The sequence below is a fragment of the Rhinopithecus bieti genome, unplaced genomic scaffold, assembly GCF_001698545.2.
Source record: "Rhinopithecus bieti isolate Rb0 unplaced genomic scaffold, ASM169854v2 scaffold_26302, whole genome shotgun sequence".
NCBI lineage: Eukaryota > Metazoa > Chordata > Mammalia > Primates > Cercopithecidae > Rhinopithecus > Rhinopithecus bieti.
The window spans coordinates 867,115-884,149 of NW_016812027.1; the positions used below are offsets into that span (position 1 = coordinate 867,115).

The 17,035-nt window shown below is 49.1% G+C and overlaps 1 protein-coding gene across 1 annotated transcript; it reads left to right on the top strand.

The window, feature by feature from the left end:
• Positions 1-6,526: 6,526 nt before the first annotated feature.
• OTP (orthopedia homeobox) lies at positions 6,527-16,506 on the top strand. The gene is made up of 3 exons (XM_017895525.1): positions 6,527-6,711; positions 7,992-8,401; positions 14,427-16,506. Exons 1-3 carry the CDS (start codon positions 6,675-6,677, stop codon positions 14,955-14,957), a joined length of 978 nt encoding a protein of 325 aa, XP_017751014.1. The 5' UTR covers positions 6,527-6,674; the 3' UTR covers positions 14,958-16,506.
• The last annotated feature ends 529 nt before the right edge of the window (positions 16,507-17,035 follow it).

The window sequence follows — 17,035 nt, forward strand, 5'->3', positions numbered from 1 at the left end:
CGGGCGGGGGGCGGGGGCCGGACTCAAACACAACAACTTATTACTTCTAATTCCCCAACTGTCACCAAATCACCTGCACGAAACAAGAATCTAATTTGTTAAGCTGGCATGTCTGCAGATGGAAGATCGATCTTCTCTGTAGATTTCTCTAATTGAGTGAATATAGACGCCCGGAATTAGCCGCACTCGGGCTGCGGGGAGGAGACTAGGGTCTGGGAAGAGGGGGAGAAAAAAGAGGGGGAGGAAGGGAGAAGACATAAGAGAGGGAGGGAAGGAGAAAAAGGGGAGACAGAAAGAGAAAGGAGAGAAAAGGGGAAAGAGAGACGGGCGGGAGGACGGATGGAAAAGAGAATGAGAGGAAGGAGTGGAGGACGGAAAGGGAGAAAAAGAGAAAGGAGGAAGGAGGAAAAGGAGCAAAGAGAGAAAAGGAAGAGAGAATAAAGAGAAGGGGGAAAGGGAGAGAAAGGGAAGAGGGAAAGGGAAGAGTAAGGGCATGCAAGGAGGAAAAGATAAGGAGATGAAATCCTATTTGAGGAAGGCTCTTCACCCATAGACTCAACCTCCCTCCCTCACACCACCCCCCGAAGCGTAGAGTCGCTAGAGCGGCCGAGCTCCGGCGTCTGTCGCAAACCTGGCACTAACTGCGTGCGAAAAGAAAAAGGTTGGGACGTAGGAGCCGGGCGGGGAGCGAGCGGGGAGTGGGAGAGCGCTGGCGGCTCGAAGAAATGGCTTACAGAATTACATTTGTTTTTCTTGTGATTTTATTAAAAGTCACTCCATCTCCAGAATGCGTGAAAATATCTACTTTCCACTCAGATACACCGCATTAACTTGTTGGAGGCGAATTTGTTTGTTTGTCTATTTTATTTATTTGCTAGATAAGATTGATGCAGTCTTATTAGCGCTATATCTAGTTATAGAAAGAGATAAGGATGAGATGTTTTCTTTTATTCCAATTACTAGCCTTGTCACCTAACTGAATAACTGATATATGATTATTTATCCTGAGTAAATAGAAATCAGAAAAGCAACGAACTTAACACATGCAAACAAAATCTCCATGTCACTTATTATATTCCGTGTGGCTAATTGGGGTCATTAAAATTACCGAGCGAAAGGAAAAAAAAAAAGAGAGAGAGAGAGAGAGAGAGAGAAGCAAGATGCGCAGTCAGGGGGCGGATACTAATCCGTCATTGTTTTGTGTCGAGCTTTCTGCGTGGAGAGCCGTGGGAGCCAGTAGTTAGAAGGGAAAGATGAGAGAAAAAACAAGCAAGGGATCGGCCCTTGCGCCCAGGAAAAGTCAGGCGGGTGGACTGTCTAGTTGAAGTTTGCAAACTCGAATGTGTGGGAAACTGTTTACTGCAGAAAAGAAAAAAAATGTGTATGTCGAGCTCGTGTATTGCCAAAGGCTTCTGGGTGGGATAGGAAATGAGACTCTTTGGGGCAGGTTTCTGCCCCTCCGCAGCGCCTGGCACGCCCCCTCCATGTGGGTGAACAAGCAATGAACACGCACTGCTCGCACAAGCACACACAAGTACACGTGTCATGCACACGCAGCCTGCCCCCGGCGCTTAAAAGAAAGCAAGCCCCGAGTGTGGATCCGGAACGCTGCTTGGCATTTGGCTCCGAGGCTGGGGATCCTGGGTCCTGTAGGCAGAATTGTTGCAGCCACAAGACCCCCTCAGCGACATCAATCGGACAACTGGCAGAAAGCCTCCTGGAGTCCATGTGCCCCCAGCCCTGGGAGGCCAGGAAGATGCACATTTGGGCCGGGCCCAGGCCTGTTTGAGAGGGATTAAAGACGCTTCTCTTTGCCCTCCAGAGCCCTCTCCCGAAGGCGAGCGGAAGACCCTTTCGCAGTGGCCGGGCAGGGGCACTCAGACAAGAATCCTATTCGGCTGTGGTCTCTATTGCTGGGAACCTCAGGAGAGTTCTTTTATGCAGAGAAGCATGGAAATGCCTTTTACTCCTTCACAGAGACTTGGCCGCCCTCCCAGATCTCCTTCCTACTCGTCATCCCACCCTCGAAATGAATCCCCCAAAATAAGCCATACACCAAGCAGTCTCAAACTCCAGAGTGGCCAGATGCAGACCACCAACCCCAGTCTGGGACAGGGTCAGGTGGGGAGAATGGAGGCTGGGGGGAGTGTAGGTTCTGGTACCCAGGGCAGGATGTGCGGGAAAAGTGGTCACCATTGTTCTGAGCACAGTGGACTTGAGAGAGTTCTTATTTTCCTCTAGTATGGGTCCCCAACCTTTATTCTTTTCCATTTCTGAGGTAGGCCTGAGGAACATCTGATTTGCCACTGCGTTTGGATTATTACATATCTGGAAAAGTAAACAGGAGTGTGCAAGTCACTTGATTTGTTTTCTGTAAGCAAATAATACCCAAAAGCATGGCTGTAATTTACCACGAATTAAAATTGATTCTTTTCATCAGGCAAGAAAATAGGAAAATGTGAGATCGTTAATTATTGAGGGAGGAGCTCCTCATTAAAGGGAACAATGTTACAATTCAGCATTTAATAGCAGGAATGTGAATAATAACGCGCCATATTTCAGCCCACTGTCTACAAAGAAAAGAGAGCAGTTTACAAACAACTCAAGCAGCCGAAAGTTACATTTAATAAACCTCCGAGGTTTTGTAAGTGGAAAACAATTAGGGCTCTGGGCATACTACCCAATTCTTCCAACAACACCCGGCATATATTTTTATTCTGTCTGTTTCTGTGTCTACAAAGGATTCACAATGAATGCAGAAATACGATTAGAGAGAAAATCAGAATTACAAATCTAATCAACACAAATTCCTCTGGAAGGCACTAGCTGCCCGGGTCTCCCATCCCACCCCACTTGCCAGTCTAGACATACATTTCTAAGTCTTGATCTGGAACTGGACAGCAAAGCAGGAGTAAAGACACTGATTTGATAGTTACTGTGCTTGTAATTTACGTTATCAGTCATCAAGTTTTTTTTTTTTTCTTTTCTTAAATCTCCCAGCAAGCCGACTTTCCTCGCAGCCACAGAGTTCTCTGGCTCGGTCTGGGCGCGCAGGGCGGCTGGAGTCAGGAGCCGATTGCCTGACCTGTGAACGCTCTTTGTGCTTCGTTAGAAAAGAGAAGGGGGGAAAAGGAGAAAGAAAAAAATGATTTCCCTGTGCATCGTCCCTTGGCAGGATCTTGTACAAAATTCAATCTCTATTTTTTATGAGAAGTAAACTGTCTAAATAAATTTTATTAAGGACAACCAATATATTTTCTGGTAGTTCCCTTTGTTCCACTTCTACGTGTGTGTAACAATCTAAAACCTATTTATTGAGGAAAAATCACTGGATCCGTCATAGAAAATCCTTTTACTTTGCTTTGAAGTGATTTCTGAAGACATTCTTGTCATTCCGAAGATTTGGGGGCCATTGCGCTAAAGCCTCGCCTTGTTAGGGACTTCAGTTCCCATGATCATGTGGGAAATGCCTTAAATTATCAACAGCAATGGGCCTGACCGGCACTTTCCCGGCTGCCCCAGGAACGTGGGAAGATGACGGGGAATAAAACTCTGGTAAATACATCTCAGGCGCTACCCAGGTGGATTCAGACATTGGCCAAAACGAGCTGCCGAGAGGGAACCGGGTGCAGGGGGGAGCTTTTTACATCCAAACCATTGTCGTTTTCCTCGCTCTGCCTGCTGTCCACCGGCAGCTGGCTCCAACTCCAGCCTGCGCCCTCCCGGCTTCGACGCCCCACACCGCCCCCCTCCCACTCTCAAATTTCCTTTTTTTTCTTCCTCCCCTTTCCTTTTTCCTTTCCCCCCCTCTCTGAGATGCTTATGCTCTGAAGTCTTGGAAGAAATGATTTAGTTTGTTTATACTGCTATAAAAATCAAGACCAATAGAAAAGTCATAAAATGAAGCGGGCTATCAATCACGCCGCAACATTGTTATTCAGCGGTTACTAACAGAGATGGATAATCCTTTGATTTCGTCCCATTGTTATTACTCTGATGTGTCTTCACATTAACTATTACACATTTATTTATCGACCTGAAAGATACAACAAAACAGAATATACGAGCGAGTGCGCGTGGGAGGACGCTGCACAGCCGGCGCTGTTCCGGGGGCGACTGTGGGATGGGGACACTAGTGCTTGTGTTCACGCACGTGGAGACGCACGGCCCCGCGCCCTTATCCTTGTCTTCCCAGGTCGCGGCCTTTTCTCCCTCCCTCCAGACACGGTGTGGAGCCAGGTTGTGCGGACCAGGCGGACCTGCCTATTTATGCGAGCAGGGTTCTGGGGCCAGGCCTCCCTGTCTCTTCCTTAGCCACTTTCCCCCCACTTCTGCCCCCTGTGTTCCAGTGTGGACACCCTGCAATCCCCACCCAGGTGGGCAGCAACCTCCTGCGAGTCCCTGGACGTGGGCAGGCGGGTGCGTACTCCCGAGCGCCGTTCTGAGCGCACGCCGCCCGGCCCTGGGCTGCTGTCCGGCCTCCTTCTGCTGTGCGCGCCCAGCGCTCTAGCTTCTAGATCTGAGGTTTTGTGAGGGGGCAAAGGAAGCTTTTATTGGGGAGACTTTGTTTGCTTTAGGTCTCAGAATTCTCCTCCCAGGCAAAGCGTTTCTCAAAAAGGGCCGCGACCGCTTGCCAAAAACCAACCCTAGCGGCTCCCAGACACGCCATGAGCCTGAGTCCACCGCTCCGGCGCCCAGCCCCACATAGGCCGAGTTGGTAGCAGCTGTAGCGGCCGCTGAAGCCCAGCCGGGCCCAGAGCTTCCGGGGAAGCGGTCTCCGCAGCTCAGAAGAAGCTGGTTTGGCCAATACCCTGCATTCACACGTGTGTGCATATGTGCGCGCGCGCACGCGTGTGTGCACGGGAGGAGGCGAACGGGCTGCAGGAGGGAAGGAGGAAACAAAACTGCCCCAGAGTTCGCTTTGCCGCCTCCTTTGTCTCCTTGCTCGGTGTCACATATACAGCTGAGGACACACACACACACACACACACACACACACACACACACAATTCCTCTCGCATCTGCTCTCAGCCAGCGTTTTCAATGTTTTGTGTAAGTCAATTGGACGGCGAACAAAAAAAGCCATTTGCTCAGTATTGTTTAAAACAGACTTCATAGGGCCACCCTTTTGTGGAAGGTTTATTTGCACTAAATGAATAATCTTAATTGCATCACTCTCGAATTAAAAATCAATGTTAATCAAGTTGGGAGTAGTAAATATCAGTTTTCATTGTGACTGGGTAGAGGGCATTTTCTTGTGTTGCAAATAAAATACAAGTCAAATAACTTTAAAAGGGCATTATGTTCTGCTATAAATACAATTGAAACGGATTGTTTAGGAGCAGATCAGAAACGGTACAGAATTTTGCACTTAATTTCCTCAGTTATCATTTACAATAAGAACCTCTAGGCTTGACAGCCAAGTCTAAACAGTAGTAAATTAGTACAAATTTATACTGATTTTACTCTAATAATCGTAATAAAAGCTTATAGATTTGGCACTAATTACATAAATGCCTAATGATCTTGAAAATTACTCTGGTTAGAAATATATTACTAATCTAAACTTTGTTGTTGGCTGGCTCTGAAAAATCAGAACATTAGAAATGGTTCGCTTCACTTGTGCAAAGCACTTTAAGTTGTTCAAGTAGTTTAACATATTCAAGAGCAAAATAAAGAGCATTTAACTTTATTTACAGCCTTAAGTGGAGTTGGGAGCCGAGCTGAACTTAGAAACTTTGACCAAAAGAGCGAGTTAGGGGCGAGGATGCGGACGTGGGCCAAGCGGAAGAGCAGCATCAGGGAAGAAGCCCAACGAGAAGGGTGCAGGGCTCTAGAACCCACACTCCGCGAGGGTCCCCGAAGCCGACAGCAGGCGCTGGCGGTGCCAGGGAAGCCGACTCCTCTTTGCGCTCTAGGCCCACAGTGGGGTTGGGGTTCGTATAGGCCCCTGGGCACAGCCAGGGCGCGTGGACCCTAGGCGTAGGCCTGCTGAGCCGCGGCGAAGTCCAGGCGCTGTCTGAAGGCCGCGGTGTGCCCTCGTCGCGCCCGGGGCTGGCTGGCCAGTACGAGCGGCAGGCCCAGAGCGCGCAGGTCGGGGCGACTCTCAGGTCACGCCAGGGTCACGGCCCGCTCTGGCCCCTGCTCTGCCCCTGCCCTAGGAAGATGCTAGCTCAGAGGCACAGAGCTACGCCTTTGAAGCGCGCGGGGCCGGCCAAAGGGAAGGAAAGGGGGAGCCTGGAGAAAATCGCAGGGAAGAACTAGAGGGAGCCGGGCCTAGAAGCTCAGGGGGAGGCAGAGGCGGCTGACGCTGCTTTAGCTCCTGCTCCGGGCTGGAGCTGCCAGGGCTGCCGCCGCCGCCTCCTTCAGGCGGGCGCAGGCGGGCGGGCGGGCGGAGTGGGGGACTCTCCGGGCGCTGACATTTGCAGGCTGCCCTCCTGATTGGTCCCCTCGCCGAGCTGCTCACGGGTTCATTCAACTGTTAAGCACCTCCCCGTCTCTCTAAAGGACATTATAATGCAAGAAGCCCCCTTTTTAACCACAAACCGAATTTTCTTTCATTTAGGTGATCTATATATATCTATATCGTATAGCTTATAGCTTGTATCTATTTTAAATAACTTAAAGTCGCTAAAATTTGGGGGGGAACAGCTTTCGCCCTGGAGCGGTGCGCGATGCTGTCTCACGCCGACCTCCTGGACGCCAGGCTAGGTGAGTGCGCGCCTCTCGCCCGGGCAGCCAGGAGAAGCCGGGGCAGGAAATTGTCAATTTGTTCCTTATTTTACCTTAATGCGACCTAAATGGACTAATTTCTTTAAAAGTAATTGTGCTACATTAAAGTTTAATTTGATTTAACAACTCCTTTAAAAAAAAATCTATGGAATATGTAGATCCAAGAAAGGAGTCGGGGAATGTTGTTACTTTTGTTTTCTTATTTTCTCTTCTCCCCTCCCCACCTTTTTTTTTTTTTGAAAGGCGATATACCCTGTGATAATTTGTTAGGAGGTGTTTCTCTCTTTTTTTCTCTCCTGTTTGTTTTGATTTGGGATTTCTTTCTCCTTCCGCCGCCCCTGTTTCTCTCCCCACTACCTTCTTCTCTCCTCCTTTTCTAAGTGTGGTGTAATTTGTAAAAAACCTGGCGTAAAGGAGAAGCTGCTGCCATCAAGGCGGATTTGCTAAGTGTGCTGGTTGAGACGGAGAGACGCCAAATTCAATCTCACAGTCATCCCCCCACCCCCAGCTTCTGCAAGGGATTCGGCGTTGCCAATGGCTGTGAGGAATGCGACTTTTATTTCTCTGGAAAGAAAAGTTGAAATCTCTAAAGTTTGATTCACAGTTGTCCATAGAGTTCACTCGAGCTTCCTTAATGCTATCTGGGTTGCTGGGCTCTGGGTTTCCGGATTGGGAATCTTTGGTGATGGATGTGATTCCATTTTCCAAACACTTTCTCTGATTTGAGGGGGAGGTGGAGCTGATTTGGGTTGATTTCGGGGGGTGGAAAACTTGAAGGCTTATTCATCTTCCGAAAGTAAGAGGGAATCGGCTGAGGGCCGGAGGTAGAATTCGTCAGGCTGCCGAAGCGCAGGTGCCGAAGCAACCGAGGAATTGTTTAATTTTCTTTCTGTCCCCCGCACCCCTCTGTTCAAACATTTGCTCTCGATTTCCTGGGGCGCCGGGGGTACGTTTTATGGAAGGGATTCAGAGGCATGTTTCATTGCCCGGACTGGGAATGTTTTGTTGTGGGAGAGACGAAAGCTTGCGCTGTTTACTCCGGGAGCCCGCTGCGGAGAGGGCAAGGGGCCGGGATATGTTATTCCAACCCGGCTGTCCAAATTCTGGGGAACCCAGCAGAGTACCCTGGGAATTTCTTCCTTAGGGCAAGCGTGGGTGCGGAGGGGGCAGAGGACGGGTTGAAGGAAGGCTACGCGGGGTAAACAGCCCCTCCTGGCATCGCCAAGAAAGTAGTGACCGCGATCCCCTTGCCTCCTCAGGTATGAAAGATGCCGCCGAGCTTCTGGGCCACCGGGAGGCGGTGAAGTGTAGGCTGGGCGTGGGGGGCTCCGACCCCGGGGGCCATCCGGGGGACCTGGCGCCCAACTCTGACCCAGTGGAGGGAGCCACTCTGCTTCCCGGGGAGGACATCACCACAGTGGGCTCTACTCCGGCCTCGCTGGCGGTGAGCGCCAAAGACCCGGACAAGCAGCCCGGGCCCCAGGGCGGCCCGAACCCCAGCCAAGCCGGCCAGCAGCAGGGACAACAGAAGCAGAAGCGCCACCGGACGCGCTTCACCCCCGCACAGCTCAACGAGTTGGAGAGGAGCTTCGCCAAGACTCACTACCCCGACATCTTTATGCGTGAGGAGCTGGCACTGCGTATTGGGCTGACCGAGTCCCGAGTACAGGTACGCGGGGCTTGGGCTCTGGGACAGAAGGCAAGGACGGGGCGGGAGGATTTGGGTAAAGGGAGGAGGGTCTTCCCTTCCCCTGTCGAGATCCTGGGCTGCGTTCAGGCTGCCTGTGCGTTCCTGTGTCGAGTTATCTCCTTCTCTACCCGGAAACTGGTCCCCATCGCTATCCCCCAATGGACCCTCAAGGCCCCTGTCTCCGGCCAGTATAGCGACATCCCGGAAGAAGCTCCTCAAAATCGAAGCCCCGCATTGTCGGGCTGCAGGGTTCGCCTCCTCCGCCTGAGAAGGCAACCTCAGCGCCCCCCGGGCGGCCCAGCCGAGCGAGCACCTCAACTCCTGCTCGCGTTATTGACAAGTATTACCGTCTAATGAGTTTGCGTTAAGCGTTTGGATAAAAGGAGGAATGCAACAATTATACAGAGAACAAGAGAAAAGAGCAAATAAGGCGAATGGGCGCCTTTTTAAAAAGTGCTACACCCAGGTTTCACGGCGTGGCTTTATTAAGTATCACCCTCCCTCTGTACTCAGGCGAAATATTCCTAGCTTTGATGTTTGCAAGGGGTTTGAACTTTCGTAGTCTACCAGTGCGCTGGGGGCAGCTGACGGGATTCCCACAGCCGGTGAGCCCTGTTTTGTTTTGGAGTCCTCTAAGGAAGCTGGGGTGGGGGAGGAGGAATGAAGGCTTTCTGTTGTGGATATCCTGTCTGAAGAAGGGGCATTCAAAACGGGAAAGGTTGACAGGTAGTAGAGGAAATCGTTGCTGACCCCTTATTCTCCTCCAACCACTCTCCAAGCTGTAAATTATAAATAACCTAGAAAATCACACCTATAACTTTTCTGAAAACTGGTGAATAAAAGTATAAGCCTAGTGAAACCCAGATTTTTTTTTCTCTCTTTTTGAAAGAATGAAGACAACATATCAAATATTTTATGGACAGGTGCCTGGAGGTGAAATTCCAAGCGCCAGTACTTACCCTTGAGCTATCCAGGGTGCTGAAAAATCTTCCTTTGCCGTCTTGGACGGTGGTATTTTCTGTACGATATCCTGGGTGTCATCAACCTGGTCAATTTGTTAAACCAGTGCTACCTACTTTTATAAAATTAACTTTAAGATCTTAGTTACTTTACATGTGATCTAAGAAGTAAGCGATGAGAACGTCCGTAATCACAGCGTTGAATATTTCTGTCTCAATTAGGCATTTTAAAGATAGTCTAAACTGAAAAAATAGCGCATGCTTCTGCTCTAATAGCAAATGAATATCATTGGGGATTTAAAATGGTCAAATTAATAAAGTAATACTGATTAACATAATAATTAGCATTTTTATTCAATATAAATCTGGGTGGTTTTGCTAGTGAAAGGCCTAGACTATGGTCCTTTAAAATTACACACCGAAAGAGTACTAATTGCCTAAATGTAAACATGTATTAGTAATGCTCTTCAAAATTTTATTTTCACCTTTTAAAAAATATCTGAAGTTGAGTTTGAACCTTTACATAAATATACAATTTCAATACTTCCATCAACACTGATGACAGTGCTTGCTGGTAGGTTCAACCTTGCAGGTTAGAAATTCATAAATTTGGGGGTTTTGTCCCTTAAGAGAAAGACTATCTATTAATTCTTGTTTTAAAGGGGAAAATGCTGTGTCTTAACGTAGACGTACTGGCAATTAGTTTAAATTAAAATAGAACTTAGAATCACAAATAAAATATAATTGAACAACTGATTTTATGAAAAAAGAAAACGAGGTCTATTAAACTTTATTAGGTTTTCCAAAGGTTAACGACAGTTATTCTTTTAACAGAAAAAGTTGTAAATGAAATAAAATATAAGCTATGTAACAGAAAGAGTTATTTTCAAAAAGTACACAAAAGAATGTGCAAGAAGAAAGAGACAAAGTACTCTAATTGTTCCAGCATAATGTTCAAGCAAAGATAATAGCTTGAGCCTGCTGATAGACACAATTTAATAGAATGGCAATTTCAATATTTTTAAAAATAATGTTCCATAGTTTAAAAAGTAATCAGATCAACATAACCTTCTTAATTAACTTTTCAAAATGATTAATATTATGTAATGTAATGCAAAAATAATTTACGGAAAATGTATTTACTTCACAATTCACTGTATCATTGCTCCTTGACCAAATTCAAATTAAATAGTAATTGGTTTATGTTCTTATATGATCAGTACTTCATAGTTTTCTTTATAGTTAACAGATTGCCACATATTCTTTACAGTATGTGGGCCACTGCGCTGATTAAAAATTATCTAAACATTTAATTCACTGCAATTGTATATTTTTAAAGATGCTTTTGATTCTAGACTAAATTATCCAATATACTTATTTTTATCTTTATTTGGTATATGTCACACTTTTAAGTATTTATTAAAGCATCTCTACTCACACGGAGGCCAATTCCATGTCTGATATCGCTCCTCTTTTCTGGCTAGTGTAATAAAACCATTCCTTTTATAGCATGCCATTATTAGAAACCAATTTCAGAATTATTTATAACCTGGAATGGCTTATTAAGCAGCAATGTGAGAATCATGCAAATTATGTGATCAAATGCAATATAATAAGCATAATCATTAGTCTCTAGCATGGATTAATTAACTTTCAATATTTTATTTACATAAAAACCAAATCAGTGAAATAACTTCTGCACAGTCAGGCTTGCCTTTCAATATTTTATACGAACAAAAATAATGTGCTGTAATTCCATTGACCGTGTCCCCCGGAATGGCCCTGTCACCTGCCACATCTTAATAGGGGGACAAGCTGAGAGTATTTTCTAGTTTTCTAATGGAATGAGAAATTGCATTTTCTTCCTCTCCCAGCACTATTAAAGTGTAATGAATTCGGCCCAGAGTTCACGGCTGGCTGATCGAAATGAACCTGAGATCTAGGCTTTAATACAGCTCCCCAGATTTCCTCCAAAATCTTCACATTAATCATTTGCTGGATTCCAATGAGATCTTCATAAAGCATTTGCTTCAGGGGGGGGGGGAAGTAATATTCTCTCTTTCTCTCCCTCTTTTTTCTATTTCTCAGTCATTTATAGCTGGGGAATTAAACGGGCTATATATTTTAAAATACATTTACAGTATGTCTATATTACTGTAACAGCAGGTATCATGAAAGTGGATTTTTAGATTCCAACCTCCATTAGATTCCCACTGTTGTATTAAGCATTTTCCAAGAAGAGCTGCATTTCAAACTGAGTACAAGGTTGGCCCGTGGCTGTGGTTAATATATTTCCTGGAGTTGTCATCTGTGCATTCTAAAAATCTCCCTTAGGTTTTGCCTGCATTTTAATCCGTCATGCTCTAGTTTTCAAGTGGAAACATTCACATTTTAAAAACATATGCATCGTAGCTTGGAACGGAGGTGCCCAGACCCCATGCAGATTTTTTTTCCCAGTCCCAGTAAGCCATGAAACATAAAAAAATTTGTAGCCATCATTTGACTACTAACCCTCAAACATAACTGAGCACGATTTTTCGATTATTTCTATAATATTTAGTTCTTTAACAGCTGCTCTTTTCCGCCTATGCCTGAGCAGATCCTAGATTCTGAAACCATTCTGGTAGTCGCATTTTCTATTGAAATTCTGTTGGGCTATCCCTCCCCTTTTTCTTTTTTCTGCTCCTTCTCTCACACTCCCTCCCCTCAAACAAACATTTTGGGATTCACTGGCACTTGCAGGTTGTTAGGAACCGGTCTTGATTTTTATAACACACCTTTCAAAACATAATCCGGGTGCGATGTGTAAGGTATGGGAACCGTTTAGTCACAGACACCGTCCCCGAGTCCAGCCTTGGGTGGGTGCTGCACAGCGACTTGCGGCCTTAGGTCTTCTCGCTGTGCCTTCCTTTCCTCCTGAGAGTTGCTCTCCGCCTAAGACCGCTAACAGCTCAATTGGGTCTCATTGATCCCGTTCACCATCTAGAGCCCTGCTGCCTCATTAATCCGTTGTGCCACCAGCTCAGGGGCTGCAACTGGGAAGAGACGAGGCCTGTTTACCCATCGCCGACACTGGGATACGCGGCAATCTGCAAAATGGGGTAGAAACCACAGGAAGAAAGTGGTAGGCGACGGCGCAGGCACGGTAGAAAGGCGAGGGCCAGCCCCAAGTTGGGGGAGTATTCTAGATGGCAACACCGTTCACAGTGGTAAGCGTAGAGTACGTCTACGCTTGCCTGGGCATGAACACACCACTGAACATTACTGGCTCACCGAGACCGAGGGCAGGTATGTCCATACCCCTGATACTTTAGCTTGCAGAGTAAACACTAAATAGGTTAGATTAATGGATGCACAACGTTTTTTGCCACGGATATGGTGGTCAAATTGCGTTAGCCAAATTCTAAGAGGAAACTCAGTACTTGAGTTGTGTCCCACATCATTTATATTTAGGCAGAGTAAACTCCAGATGACTAGATTTTAAACTGCAAGTCTTCCAAGCAGGCTTGCTGGCAAATTACTATTATTATTATTATTATTATTATTATTATTGTCATTTTAAAAGATCACATTCAAATAGGGGGAGATGGGAGTTATCTTGGATTCGCAGCTTATGTGATATCTTTCAGGCAGAACTCTTCTTCTGTGATAGAGGGCTTGACAAGCCTAGGCAAATTAGCCTGGCAGGGTCTGTAACTCCTGGGCTACTGTTTAAAAAAGAATAGGAAGGCTGTTTTCATTTGGAGTATATTTTATCCAACTCATTTCCCTGAAAAAGGACGTTTGGGTTTGTCTGAGCAAAATTAAATTTGATTCATACATCTCGTGGTGAAATGTGACATCCTTTAATTCGTATTGGTCCGAAAATTTGTTTTTAGTTTATAGATGAAATGGGGGCGACTTGAGGGAATTGGAGGCCTTGTTACTTGGGACCCTTAGTAAGTTCCTGAAAGGAATAGACTCGGCTGGGCGTGGTGGCTCACGCCTGTAATCCTAGCATTTGGGACTCCGAGGCGGATGGATCACGAGGTCAGGAGTTCAAGACCAGCCTGGCCAACATGGTGAAACCCCGTCTTCACTAAAAGTACAAAAATTATCTGGGCACGGTGGCGCGTTCCTGTAATCCTAGCTACTCGGGAGGCTGAGGCAGGAGAATTGCTTAAGCCGGGACCCGGGAAGCGGAGGTTGCAGTGAGCCGAGATCACGCCACTGCACTCCAGCCTGGGCTACAGCGCGAGACTCCGTCTCAAAAACAACAACAACAACAAAAAACCCGGCTTGAAGGCTCCAGGGGCTCAGTGAGCTGCGGTAACTTGTTCCGGCACACTCGTACAGCCCAGAAAAAGGTGTCCATATAGTGGTTTGGGAATGAGGCACGGAGAGTTGTGGCAGTAGCACCAAGCAGTACGGGAGGAATCGGAAGTCATGGTGGTGACCCAAACAACACTGTAGCTCAGTGGCGCGCACTTTCCCACGCAGATCACTGTATTAACCTCTCCGCTCTGTCAACCCTGACGTTAGGGGTTTTCCTTTGTCTTTCGATTTTGAAACTATGTCATCCACGGCCCGTCATCAATTTCCAAATTTCCAGGGTTTCTGAAAATTCTATAGCCCATCAGTGTTATAAGGCATGCTATTAAGCCACATAGGTACACATGTTTATCTTCATTTGTACACCTGTGGGTCGAGCTTTGACACATGCCTGACTGCAGACCTGTGAATCTGTGCAATGCACAGAATGTGCAGGGGCGTGGTGAAGACTGCACACGTTTGGTGTGTTTGCACAGTGCGTAAACGCTCCGGGACACGAGCTCTCAGGAGCGCGGGACTCCGCGCTTGGTGAGTGCAGGGGGCGCCAGCTGGCAGGAGTTGGTGGGGAGCCACAGTCTCCGGCTGGATATGGGGGCTTGTCGGGCCGGTGGCACTTGTTCCTTCCAGGGCAGAGCGGCTGTATCCGAGGCGGGTTTCTGGGGCTTAAGCTCCAATTCCCCAGCCGCCGGGCCGGTTAATAGCGCCCTGTCTGTCTCCCGCCCCGCCCGCTCCAGGTCTGGTTCCAGAACCGGCGCGCCAAGTGGAAGAAGCGCAAGAAGACGACCAACGTGTTCCGCGCGCCCGGCACACTGCTCCCCACGCCAGGCCTGCCTCAGTTTCCGTCGGCTGCCGCCGCCGCTGCCGCCGCCATGGGCGACAGCCTGTGCTCTTTCCACGCCAACGACACCCGCTGGGCGGCGGCCGCCATGCCGGGCGTGTCACAGCTGCCTCTGCCGCCGGCGCTGGGCAGGCAGCAGGCCATGGCGCAGTCGCTGTCCCAGTGCAGCCTGGCAGCCGGGCCGCCGCCCAACTCCATGGGCCTGTCCAACAGTCTGGCGGGTTCCAACGGCGCGGGGCTGCAGTCGCACCTCTACCAGCCCGCCTTCCCCGGCATGGTGCCCGCCTCCCTCCCCGGCCCCAGCAACGTCTCCGGTTCGCCCCAGCTCTGCAGCTCCCCGGACAGCAGCGACGTGTGGCGGGGCACGAGCATCGCCTCCCTCCGCCGCAAGGCGCTAGAGCACACAGTCTCTATGAGCTTCACTTAATGCAGCCGCGCCCCGGCCCGCTCCGCCCCCAGCACCGTCCCCGGGGCCGCCCCGAGGCCCATCCTGCGCGCGCCCGGACCCCGGCGCCCTGCCCCGCCCCGCCCCGGCCTCCACCCTGTCTCGTTTCGTCCTTGCCTCTCTCCTCCATTCGCTTGGGCTCAACCCAAGCCCTAGCCCGCGAGGCCTCCCCTCCACCTGATTTCGCTCGTCCGCGGTCCCCCGTCTCCCGGCCGCCCCTCTTCCCTTCCCACGCAGCTGCGCCCCCGGCCCGGTCTCCAGCGCCTCAGCCCACCCTTCCCGCCACCCCGGCCTCCCCTCTCGCGCTAGCCGTGCTCGCGCCCTCCTCCCGGCTGACTGGCGGCGTTCCCACCCACACCTTCGACGCGACGCCTACGACCTCCCTCGCCCGCCGCCTCCCCTCTGGTCCCGTCTTTCCCCACACTTCGCGCCCCTCCTCCCGCGCCCGGCAAAAAGCATCCTTCCCGCCATTTTACGTACCAGGGAGTCGACTCAGGATCTGAAATCAGACACCAATGGACTGGTTTGTGGGCAGAAACACACACACTCGCACTCTCGCTCACGCTCAGACGCTACACACACGCGCGCATAGACACGGTGCACCTAGGTCACACACAGACGTGTTCAAGGGACAGCACAATGTTAGGGATTTTTGTCTTAAAGGAGGACAAGCATCTGCTACCAACCGCCTCATCTGAGGGCCCAACTGATATAATTTGATTTATCCTTGTACTTTCCGAGGTCCTGTCTTTCTTTCCTCTCCCACCACCCTACCCTTGCCCAGTCCACCCAGTCACATCCGTGCAGCCCTCTCTTGGCTTGCAAGAGAACGCTTTTATTTTTATTTTATCTTATTTTTATTTTCTTAAGCACAACTGTGTGAGGGTGTAGAAGGGAAGGCTTCTCAGGAGTAACGTGACAGTGGATTGGGTGGCTGGAGTAGACTAAAGCAGTCATGTGATGAGGAAGAGGTGATCTGACCCATTTTGATAAGTCTTTATAAGGAAGAATAAAATAAACGTGTAAGCAAAGTTTTCTTTTGTAAAAGCAAAAGCCACATCTCTTTTCTGGATCCTTCAGGACTGGGGTTTGTTTGCTTCCTTTTCCGTTTCTCTCTTCTCGCTGCTCTGTGCCCTTGGTTGTTTTGTGGTGGTCCTGTCGTCCCTCGTGCCCCTCGGCCACCTGCTGGCCGCCTATGGGGGCACTCGGACATCTACAGCCCTGCAACTTTGTACAGAGAAACACAATCAGCTCTTTCTGCATGTGCTGGTCAAATCCAAACCCAGAGAACAGAAGCGCTTTCTAAGAATGAACAAACATGTGAAATAGGATGTTTTGTGTAGATAAAGCATTCTTGTTACATACTGGTCAATTTGTGATATGTTTTAACTTAATGTCTGTGCTTATTTATGGAATTCGGTTTTCTTAATAAATGTTTGAGCTAATATAAAGCATATTATTTGACTTTTCCGGACAAGTTTATATCAAGTTAAATGTAAATGGATAAAATAAAATCATTTTCAGTATGTGATACAGAGAATGATGGGTTTTGGTGTGACCTTGAACGGCGGGAGGGTTCTCCTGGGGGGAGGGGAGGGGCCAGTCTTGGGAATGGTTATATTCGCTGCAGTTGCCTGTGTCCCGGCGTCCGGGACGCGTGGGCCCTTCGCCCTGCACTGGGCTTGGGTTCGGTTTCTGGGCTGCACGTTGAGGTCTCCGCGACGGGGCGGCGTGCTGGCAGCGTGTTGGGGCGCCGCTAGCGCCCCACGCGAGCTCTGAGCCTCCCGAGTCTTCCGGCCAACCCAGGTTTCCGAGGCCCAGGTGGGGCTCCGAGCGTCGCTGCTGGCGCGAAACGCAGGGCGCTGGAGTTTCTCGGATGAACGGTGTCCCTGGGGTAGTGGCGCGGAGGGCGCCCCTCGCGGGCTGCGTGCGCGTGATGGGGAGGTGGTGGGTGCGAGGGGACCACAATTGGCACCCTCGGCTTTCCGAGCCTGGAGCTCTGCTCTCGGGCGCCGCCCCAGCCGCGTCCGGCCCCAGGTACGCGGTGGAAGCGAGGCCGC

Bases quoted from the DNA above. Each gene is read 5' to 3' on its own strand.
- OTP (XM_017895525.1), top strand. From the start codon at position 6,675: ATGCTGTCTCACGCCGACCTCCTGGACGCCAGGCTAG. The intron at 6,712-7,991 runs GTGAGTGCGCGC...TTGCCTCCTCAG, and splicing joins CCTCCTGGACGCCAGGCTAG to GTATGAAAGATGCCGCCGAG. The intron at 8,402-14,426 runs GTACGCGGGGCT...CGCCCGCTCCAG, and splicing joins TGACCGAGTCCCGAGTACAG to GTCTGGTTCCAGAACCGGCG.